This window comes from Hippocampus comes, unplaced genomic scaffold (assembly GCF_001891065.2).
Source record: "Hippocampus comes isolate QL1 unplaced genomic scaffold, H_comes_QL1_v1.1 scaffold255, whole genome shotgun sequence".
Taxonomy (NCBI): Eukaryota; Metazoa; Chordata; class Actinopteri; order Syngnathiformes; family Syngnathidae; genus Hippocampus; species Hippocampus comes.
The window spans coordinates 708,785-719,464 of NW_017806034.1; the positions used below are offsets into that span (position 1 = coordinate 708,785).

The window sequence follows — 10,680 nt, forward strand, 5'->3', positions numbered from 1 at the left end:
GTTTGAAAGAAGAAGGGGGGGGGGGGGGGGGGGGGATTTGTCTGAAAATGATTCACACAAATACATCTGTGATTTACACATGTGGAAAGGCCCCTGCTTCCTCCATCCACTAGGAGGCAGTGTTGCTGTGTCAGTTGCAGACAAGTCACCTTCTGTTTTGTGACAAAAAATGGAAATGCTGTCTATCTTATGTGTTTGTTTAACACAAGTTGGGAAACAAAATACAACCGTGAGTTGTTTCCCTCAGGGCTGCTTTGCCAAAGGACATTCTTCTTCTGCTTTGGCTGCCTGACGTCTTGCATGTTTTACAATTTTTAAACGAAGAACAGGGGATGACTCGCTCCAGTTCAATGGAGGGAGCAACATCCCCTCCTTGCGGACGGAGGGACGGCCTTTTGGCCATGTGAAAGGCTGAAACCTTTGTGTGAATGAATGCGTTGAAACTGCGTGACATCGGCCTCAAATTTAAATGCTGATCCACAAATTCACATTTAACAATTCACAGGCAGAATTGAACTTAAAAACCCACATCCCACTGAGCGGCGAAGGTTTACCAGGTACAGGTTACCTTAGGGGCATTTTGAAAATTTCGAAGGGCATTTTGAAAAATTCGAGGAGGCAAGAAAAACATTGCGACCATTAAAACGGGCAAACGTGTTCATGATCTTGAGCGAACCCTGACGAAAAATCAACACCTGCTACCCTCCTCACAAACACACAAAAAAAAAGGAAAAAAAAAACTGAAAATCAAAAATATATTTGTGTGAATAATTTTCAGACAATCTCCCCCCCATAGAGAAGGTGGTGTGCAGGGACTGGGCTGCATCCAGCAGGGCTGAAAGCGACTTGTCATGCAGCCACCGCCACCCCATGAAACAGTTTCTGGACTTGGGGACGGCCCTCTTGGTAGACCTTCTCCTTGCATGGGTCCAAGGTCTGTGCAGAAGGGTAGCCGACGGCGAGTCCAACAAGCGCAAAGTCCCACTCGGCACATTTGTATGGCCTCTGTGGGTAAAGCTGCGACTTGCGTGGGTCATAATGGTATCCATCACAACTGTGCGCTTGGTAGGAACACAGTCCAGTCCAATTTGGGTCTTTAAACCAGGCAGACCACCAATCCTTTTTCTTGCATAGATTAAAAAAAAAAAAAAGAAGCTGTACAACGTCCGTGCTAAGCTAAGCCAGCGAAGTCCATCAGCTGTACGTGTGGATGACGCAGTGTCGCTTGAGGTGGTGCATGAGGATGAAGGTCTTACCGCATTCGGCGCAGTTGTACGGCCGCTCGCCGCTGTGCGTGCGCTGGTGCACGCGCAGGCTGCTCTGCTGCGTGAAGCGCTTACCGCACTGCAGGCAGCCGTACGGCTTCTCGCCCGTGTGCGTGCGGTGGTGGATGCTGAGGTGCGACGAGCACTGGAAGCCTTTCCCACACACGGCGCACCAGAAGGCGCGCTTGCGCCTGTGGCTCTGCTGGTGCAGCTTGAACTGGTGCAAGCGGGAGAAGGTCTTGCCACACTGCGCGCAGGCAAAGCCCCGCGAGAAGGGGCGGTGGGCAGGGTCCGGCTGGGCGAAAGACACTTGCGAGCCGGTCGCCGGCGGCCTGTCCGACTGTTCCCCGACTTGGGGACGCCTCTGCGGGTAGACCTGTTCCTTGCGTGGGTCCGACTGAGGTCTGGGTGGAAAGGTGGATGACGGCGGCTCCTTGGGGTACTCGCTGTCATAAACACCGTTACAGGGCGGCTGCAGCGCACCTCCCAATTTACGAGGCGGTTCAGGAAATGCATCCGAGTACTCGTCCACCACGCTAGAAAAGTCCGGGAAAGCAGAGTCAATGTCGTCCCCGTTGATGATGGACGACCAAAGCTGGTGGTCCCGCTCATCCAGAGACACGTCGGCGAGTTGGTTCTGCTTGGCAGCGCCCAGCTGGCATTCGTCCCGGCTAAAGCCGCCCGACGCCGATTCTTCCTTCTCCGTCTTGACCAGCATGTTGAGCCCGCTTACCTCGGTGCTGTGCTCACGCGACGTGAACGAGTCGCCAAAGTCTGAACCAGTCTTCTGAAGGTCCTCCTCAAACCTCTCGGAAACGTTTGGGTACTGGAAAGATGAACTCGTTACTACAAAACAAAAAGAAAAAGTTAGCATTTCGCTTGCATTTCAGATCCGAAGGGGGATTCCGTACTGACTGGAGCTAGCGGGATCACCGATCCACAGAACCTCATCCGGACTCTCTTCCTTGATGGTGAAGGAAATGTTTGTGCCTTCCACCTCAGAACACTGAGCAACAAAAGAAGAGAAGATAGCCCATTACAATGCCTTTGAAGCCTTAATTTAAAAACCTCAAACTTCTTTAAAGCCAGTACAGTCACCAGGTTTGAAATTCCTCCAAGGACAACATGAGTTAGCCAATAGGTGTGTTCAAAAATAATAAAAATAGTTGACCCCTAGACATCCAATATTTTCGGAATGTAAAGGGAAATGTGAGGAACGTATGAAATGTATTGGCTGCTGCCATGTCATCATAGTAAGAATGTGAAACGGTTTTGCGTGACTCACTTTAATGTCTCCCGTTGGATGGGCAGCGTTTCCTTCATCACGTCCTCTGTCCGCCAAATTTTCTGGAAACAAGAAAGGCAAATTATTGGACATGTGTTCACCAGCATCTTTTTTTTTTATGTGAATGATGTCATCAGGAAGCAGCAGACTTGAGCTGTCTGGAGAGTGAACTTCCAACGTACTCAGAATTTGAGACCCCTACTCTGTCTTGAAACGCAACTCTACTTTGAAAACCTAATCCTTGCTTAACCCTAACCCTGTCTAACCCGAATAGAAGACACCAATCCTCAATTAAATCCCTACGCAGGCTTAACATCCTCATTTGAGTCCCTAACTTGAACCTGAATCTCTGATTTGTAACCCTAACCTACACTTGAACCTTATTTGAGACCCTAAATAAGGCTCAAACCCCTTATGTGAAACCCTCATTTTGGCTTGAAACTCTAAACCCTTGTTTGAATCCCTCGTTATTTTTACCCTTATTTATGTTTAAACTATAACCTAGTCTCCAAACCCTAATTTGAATACGTAACCTTGTTGGGAACTCCTACCCTGACTTGAAACCCTAACCGTGTCTTTGGTATTTTTGTAGTGTTTCCATGAAAACAAATTTCCCTCAAATGAAGGCGTGGTCGTCCTCGTTATGATGCTCCTTACCGAAGACTCGCTGCATCTGCGCGTTTTTATTCTCGACCGCCAGAAGCTTCCTCTTCAACATCTCGTTCTCGCTCTGCTTCCGCGAGATTTCCAGGTGCAGGAAGGCACTATTGTCATCGACCAGCTTGCTGATTTCGGCCACCGCCGCCTTCACCAAAACCTCCATGATGGACGACAGCTGCGTTTGAAAAGCGACGCAAGCCATGTTTCCTTGCACTCTAAGAGCACACCAACATGGGGGAAAAAAAACAATAAAGGCGCGCTTTTACGAGCTAGACGACGGTTTAACGGCACGAGGATGTTGTGAGAAACGTTCCATCCCGACTCACAAACTCACTTCCGCGTGGGGGCGGGACCTACCCTAAATAACACACGAAACGCGCAAGATGTTTTTAAAAGCGCACTGACGTGTTAAAGACGTAATGACGAATTTTACCCCACTTAATATTTACAATGATCATAAAGTGTATTTTAAAACCAAAGCTAGTTTTGAATGCTTGATAATAATTTCTAAGTATGAGTAGTTGCTAATGCTAATATCAGTTGATGAAGTGATTCGAATTCAAACTTTTTAAAATGTATTTAAAAAATGAAAATACATAATGTAAAATGTGATTAAATGATCTATCAGTACAGTTAAATTGAGCGGATGTCCAGAATAAACTTTAAATACGTTGCATTCATAGCTGCTGATGCTCACAGCAGTTTTGTTTGACTGTTCAACTTAATAAGCCAATGATACACTTGACAAATCCAATCCAATGTTGATTCTTTTTTGCACGATGAAAAAAAAGACAAATAAGCACACAGTTAAAGGTACAGTAATACATTGTGACATCAACAACAACAACAAAAAGTAATCTGAACTCCAGGTTGTGGTTCTCGTACGAAACGGCAGTCATTTGTATGGAAGCTTTCGCATTAGCGTTCCCCAAACATTTTCATGGTAATTCAAGCGCATTTAGAAGAAAATTGGGAAAAACACTACTGTGGCTTTGAACTCTTCAGTGAAACATAAACAAGAGCATTAGCGTTCCCCAACCATTTTAATCGTAATTCAAGGGCATTTAGAAGAAATTTGGAAAAAAAACACGACTGTGGCTTTGAACTCTTCAGTGAAACATAAACAAAACAACAACAACATATTTACATGTTTTAACACTGAGAAATGTGTTACAATCACATTTCATACCGCTCTTCAATTTGCTTCAAAACAAATAACACTGGCTCAATTACAGACAACTAAATGAAATGTCGCCACTTCTCCAATACATTCCGCGTGAGTGACCACAGCAAGGCCACAAATAACACGTTTTAATGTCAAACAGTGGCTCAAATCAAAAGCTCCTCAGCTTTTTTTGTTAAATCGGGGATAAAAATTGCTGATTTATCTTAATTTCCATCCCAGGGTGCTGCAGAAGTTGACGTACTTTTTTGAAGTGTGGATTATACAGTATGTGGCAGTGTGTGATTCGTAATGGTTTTGTTGATTTCTATTATGCAAGGTATGTACAGGATTGATGTTTTCTCAATAGCATATAGTGGTTGTCGAAACATCTGCATTGTGATATTACAATTAGGAATTATGTGGACTTTTTTTATTTTCACAATTTATTTTGTGTTCTACTTATTTCTACTTTTCAATGTGGAGGTTACCAAAAACTGACAAAGTGCGCTTGTGAACGTCACAGCTTGTTTGCTGGGCTTCTGGGTTCAGGGAACTTTGACATTACTTTCGGTTGACAGCAGAGGGCGGTACAAAGCCGAATGACAAAATGGACGGATTGATCTGCTTAATTCTGATTTCACAGACGCAATATTAATCCGACTAGTTGGGGCACATACAAAATATTGCAAAAAAATGTTTGACTTGAGTTCCCCTTGAAACAAAACAATCATGTCTATGTGAGGTGCAGGTATTATATTTGTCCACTTGGAGTCACCATTCTCATGTACCACTGTAGCATCTGTGAGTTGGGAGTGCGCTTGGCTTTCAAAGGCCTAGTGAGTGACGTGGGTGTCAAGGAGTGTTGAGTGACAGGGTGTGAGTTGTGGAGATGTGCAGCTCATGTATGAACGTCATTGTTTGTTTTCTTCCCGGTTGGCGGTTTTCATTGCCAAAATCGAAACTAGATGAGCTCAGAGGCACATACGTTCGGAAATGTTATTTCTACTGGTGAAGTTTCATGTGGAGCTGCAGTTTGTCGGCCTGGTCAAAGTCCAGACCACAGACGTCGCACTTGAACACCGCTTCGCTTTTGCACTGGTGCCTCTCAAAAAGAACAAAGGAGTCAAAACTCTGCCCGCACGACGAACAGATGTAACAGTTCTGAGCCGAGTCAGAGGACGGCAGACCGAAGTCGAGGATGGTCCCGTCCTCGGACGCCGCCATTCCCACCTGCGAGTACGGATCCAGCATATCCATCTCGCCGTTGGCGGCGTAATCTCGCCACTCGTCGGTGTCTAAAAAGGCTTCGCTCTGGCCCACCTCACCATACGTGCGACCGATACGCGGATCGGCCAAAGCTAACGGTCCGAGCGAGGGATCAGTTGCCGGTTCCTGCGAGCAAGTGTCGGGCATCGGGCACATGATGGGGTGCGGCCCCTGCGTTTCCTCATTCTTGTCTGAAAGAATATAGAAATGAAACGCAATTAGATTAACCATTTTTTCTCGTTTTGAGGATTATTTCTATTCTGCAAGGTGGTGGTTATCATAAATGACTGACTGACTATAGGAGTGAACTCAATCAAATGCCACCAGTATTGTGTGTGTTGTGGAGTTTTCATTATGTAAAACGCCGACAATAAATCATTCATATAGCACTTTCCCCACAGCTGTAGCTGTAACAAAGCGCTATACTGAGCATTTAACATGAAATATCTTCTTTTAAGGACCCTTAACACTTAGAACAATACAAATGACATAGCTAGCTAGCTAGCTAGCTAGATAGAAAGCTAGATAGCAAGCCAGCTAGCAAGCTAGATGGATAGCTAGATAGCTAGATCGCTAGATGCAGGCCTAATCAGATTGTGGACTTTCTTTTGATTGTGGATTCTTTTAAGTCCTTTGTTGTTTATTTGCATTGTGCAACGTGGCTGGTTCTCATGACCCATACCATTCCTATGTGTCTTCATATGGCACTTGAGGCTGGACTTCTGGTTGAAGCATCGTCCGCAGATGTGGCATCCGTAGGGCTTCTCGCCGGTGTGGATGCGCAAGTGTCGCTCCAGATGGCCGGCACGCACAAACATCTTACCGCAGTACGAGCAGAAGAAGCACTTCTTGGGCCGGGACCCTTGGTAAAAGGAGCCAGTGCCTTTTCGTGGGCGGCCGCATACCTCCCACGGCAGACCGCGGGGGCCGGCGGTGGCACAAGGGTACGGCAGCTGAGATGGCATTACGTTTTTGTTGTTTCCTCTGTAAGGCTTTTCAGGGAATGCGAAGGTGCTGCAAGAGGCCTCGGCGTGAGGCGGGATAAGATGAGCTCCCGCCGGGACCGCCGTGCCGTTCTGCGGCGACCAATCATTTGCCCCGTCACGTAACGTGGGCGACTTCTGATTGTCCGCCACTTCTCTTTCAGGTTGTGTCACACTCTCCTCCACGGGCTCTGATTTGACCGTTGCGGTATGGGTGGAATCCGGACAGTTAGCGGAAATGTGATCGGCCGCCGACGTAACGTCGTCCTCTGCTGGACGATGGGTGTTGGTGCTTGGGTGCTTTGTTGGGGGTTGTTGGAGGTCAGCTGGTGCCGTCTGAAGACCTGCAAGGACAAGTTGTTGACCGGAGACTTAAAAGGGAACTCAAGGAAAACGTTCCGTTACGTTACTCTAAACATGGAATACTGGTTAACATTACACTGGTGGAATAAGAATAAAGCACTTTCAACAATCCATTTTCATCAGTTTCAGGGTGCTGCTATTTTGTCCTATACCGCCCCCTGCTGTTGACTAGAACTGACATCAAAGTGCCCTCGGGCTTGCATTGTGAACGTCACAGCTCTCCTATTATCTGGGTTTGGTCGCATAACGCTGGCAATGTATGCCTAAAGGCACTTTGGCATCGATTTCAGTTGATTGATGAAAATGGATGGATTAATCTGCTTAATTCTATAAAAACATTTTTTTTTGCCATGAGTTACTTATTCATCCAGAACCCAAGCAATGCGGGATATTTCTGCAACCATTTAACACTTTCAAACAGCCACACAGAATCCAGCAATCCAAAAAGTACGACTTGTTCACTCATGGATCATTGTTTATGATCGAACTGATTGTTAGCAGATATTTGCTCTAGGAACGATTTTTTTCTTTTTTCTTTTTTTTTTATACACACTAACGCATTACAACATGTGACAAAGATAATGACAGTCAAACAAACAAAAAAAAAGGCCAATCGTTTATCAAAATCTTATTCTGCCAAATATAATCGACATCGGCCTCAAAAATATCGGACGGGCACTATAACTGTTCATCTATCTATGCCAGTGCCTTATAGTGACAAGCAGAAATGAAGGCGGGATATTATAGAACTAAAATCAATGTGGCGCATTTGCGTGTTGGACTCTGCTCGAGCTCTGATTCACACAACAACAGCGAGACGGGATCAAATTGGCTTGTGACTGACATCTCTGGTGGATCTTGGTGTGCTCCTTGAGGCTGCACTTCTGGTTGAAGCGTCGCCCGCAAACATCACAGCGGTACGGCTTTTCCCCCGTGTGAATCCTCTTGTGCCGCTCCAGGTTTCCGGAATGCTCGAAACATTTCCCGCAGAAGGGGCAAGTGAAGCCGCGCTTGAACATCAGGCGGTTGACCATCCGGCGCCGCATGTTGCTGTACAAGTGGCGGTGCGCCCCGCGACTGGCAGCCCCCGCCTGCCGGACGTCCGCCGGAACGTCGGTTAGATTTTCACGCGGTCTTTCCGTCGGTGGTCCGGGTTGATCGCATCCCTCCTGTTCTGTGGGTTCGCGCTTTACCACCACATCAAGGTTGGGAAAGTCGCTTTGGAGGTTTTCTGGGCTCTCAGCTTCAGCGACGCCTGTGGACGGACACGAAAAATTCCTTTTCATGCAGAAATCCTGAAAATTTAACAAAGCAAAGTAAAAACGATTGACCCAAACAAGTCTGTCAAATTAAACACGTTAATAGCTTAAACTATTCCAATTGCAAAAATAAAAGTGCATTTAAAGAATGAGATCTCACAGCAACCAGACAGTGCATGTTTTGTAAGGAAGCATTTTGGAAACTGAGTATAATGTGTCTATCTCGGAACCGGGTCTCCTCCTCGACTTTATCTGTTAATTCATTTTGGTCTACATACAAGCATGAGGGATAGAAAACTATAACTGCGAAATGTCATGCATATTGAACTGTTGTCAAATGTTACTCACCGCTGCTGCTCAAGAGGTAGTCAATGACATTACCACTTGAGAGTAAATGTCAAGTTCCAGGAAGTTACCTGAAAGCTTCTTGCAAATGTCATGAGGTGCATTTCAGTAACGTTGTGAAGAAGCTTATATTGGAGTATTTTATGAGAAGAATGATGTGGTAAATTAGAGGTTGCAAAATTGAGATTTTTCGAGTAACCCAGCATCACTGGTGGGGTGACAGCGGGGATTGTAACGTGATCCCCGTACTCATTAAGTGTAATGTTACAAGTGTCTGATTCACGTGTTGTATCACTCCGTTACCATTTAAGCGTTAATGTACGAATGTAACGCGTTACCCTCAACACCGTTGAAGACACAAAGCTGTTCTTTGACGTTACCATAGTTTCACGAGACAAAATTCTCTCATGTTTACAAAAACTTGTACGTTGGCACGCCATGAATGCAGTGGGCTGCACTCCAACCGGGGTCCAAGGGTACCCACCTCGGGGGTGTTGCTGATGATGCTGTTGAGCTCCCCGCAGGCTGTCCGCCGTGCGGTGGGCGGCTCTCAGCTCGCCGTGCAGCACCTCCATGCTGCTCCTCAGCCGCCGAATCTCGTGTTCCCGTTGGGTCACCTCCAGGCGCAGTACCACCATTCCATCCTCCACCACTTTGGTGATCTGCGCCGCAGCGGCGTTGCACAGGGCGGTAATGATGGAGCCGATCTGGCTGTGGAGAGCCGCGCCACTCGACATGATAACTGCGAGAGGGCCACGGAAACAATCGCCTCAACCACTGGGGGAGGTTTACACTTGGGGGGCCTGGTTGAGCTACTTCGGCGTGCGCATCGTACGCGCTGTTTTGCACTAGCTAACTAGCTAATTGAGTGTAAACACAACTGCAGCTTGGGCCGCAAATCGTGGTGAATGTAGTACCGTAAAGCAACTCCACAGGACGTAAAACATAAACCCCGTAAATATTATTGTCGCCGGAAATCGTGCGGCGAGTCGTACCGTAAACCAAATACAAAAGACGCAACTCGTCTTCGCGAGGAACAAATAAACAAAATATTTAATTTGTATTTATTTGTTATTTTATTGAATATTTTGGGAATAAAAGGTGCTAAGTACATTACACAGCAAATATTTTTGTTTTTACAAAAATAGTTTTGACAGTGTAAGTTATTGTTCATGATTATAAAAAGTAGAAATAATTACATCTCCATTCACTCTTTGACAGAAAATGAGGTCTATAGGTGCCTCTGTTGAAATGAACGTCTTTAACCTTTCGAGGAGCAGGAAATGAAATTTATCTGTTTCTTACGTTGCTCTTATCTACAATCTAATGTTTTGCAATGATGAATTTCTTCATGACGGCTGATAAGGGGACAAAAATGTGCAGGTGAAGTAATGTTTGTATCTCAGGTTCCAGTAGTGGAGAAACTGCTGATAAAAAACTTTATCAGCAGCTTAACTTTTAGGTTAAAAATAACGCAGATCTCAATTCGATTGACAAGTGTAAGTCGAGGGGTTCGTAGGTTTTAGATGGATTTGCTCTACGTTTAGAATGGGCAAAAAGCGGAGGCCTTCCTATGAGGAAGCAGAGTTTGGAGACAAAAGTAATGAGATAAGTGTCTTCTCAAGCGTTCCATTGATGATGTAATTGCTGATAAAAACAGAAGGGTTCATTCTGAAATGTTTGGGACGAAATTGTGTACAGTATATTCATACATACATACATACATATATATATATATATATATACACACACACATGAGGGTCACGTGTTGGAGTTGATCCTATATGTCTTCGGGCACCAGGCGGGTTACACCCTGAACTGGTTGCCAGCCAATCGCAGGGCAAACAGACAAACAAACATTCGCATGCACAATCACACCTAGGGGTAATTTAGAGTGTTCTTTTAACCTGCCACGCATGTTTTAGGAATGTGGGAGGAAACCGGAGCACCCAGAGAATACCCACACAAGCACAGGGAGAACTCCACACAGGAAAGCCGGGCCCTGGAATCAAACCCTACATCTCTGCACTGTGATGTGGACATGCGAAGCAGTTTCTCACTGTGCCATATATATATATATATATATATA

General features: G+C 45.7%; 1 protein-coding gene across 1 annotated transcript; it reads right to left on the minus strand.

Moving 5' to 3' along the window:
• Positions 1–979: 979 nt before the first annotated feature.
• LOC109529466 (zinc finger protein 658B-like) lies at positions 980–9,625 on the minus strand. Its single transcript, XM_019892838.1, has 8 exons — positions 9,076–9,625; positions 7,832–8,242; positions 6,324–6,968; positions 5,381–5,832; positions 3,208–3,469; positions 2,551–2,612; positions 2,181–2,271; positions 980–2,111 (listed from the first exon to the last, which is right to left on the minus strand). Exons 1-8 carry the CDS (start codon positions 9,326–9,328, stop codon positions 1,195–1,197), a joined length of 3,093 nt encoding a protein of 1,030 aa, XP_019748397.1. The 5' UTR covers positions 9,329–9,625; the 3' UTR covers positions 980–1,194.
• Positions 9,626–10,680: the final 1,055 nt, after the last annotated feature.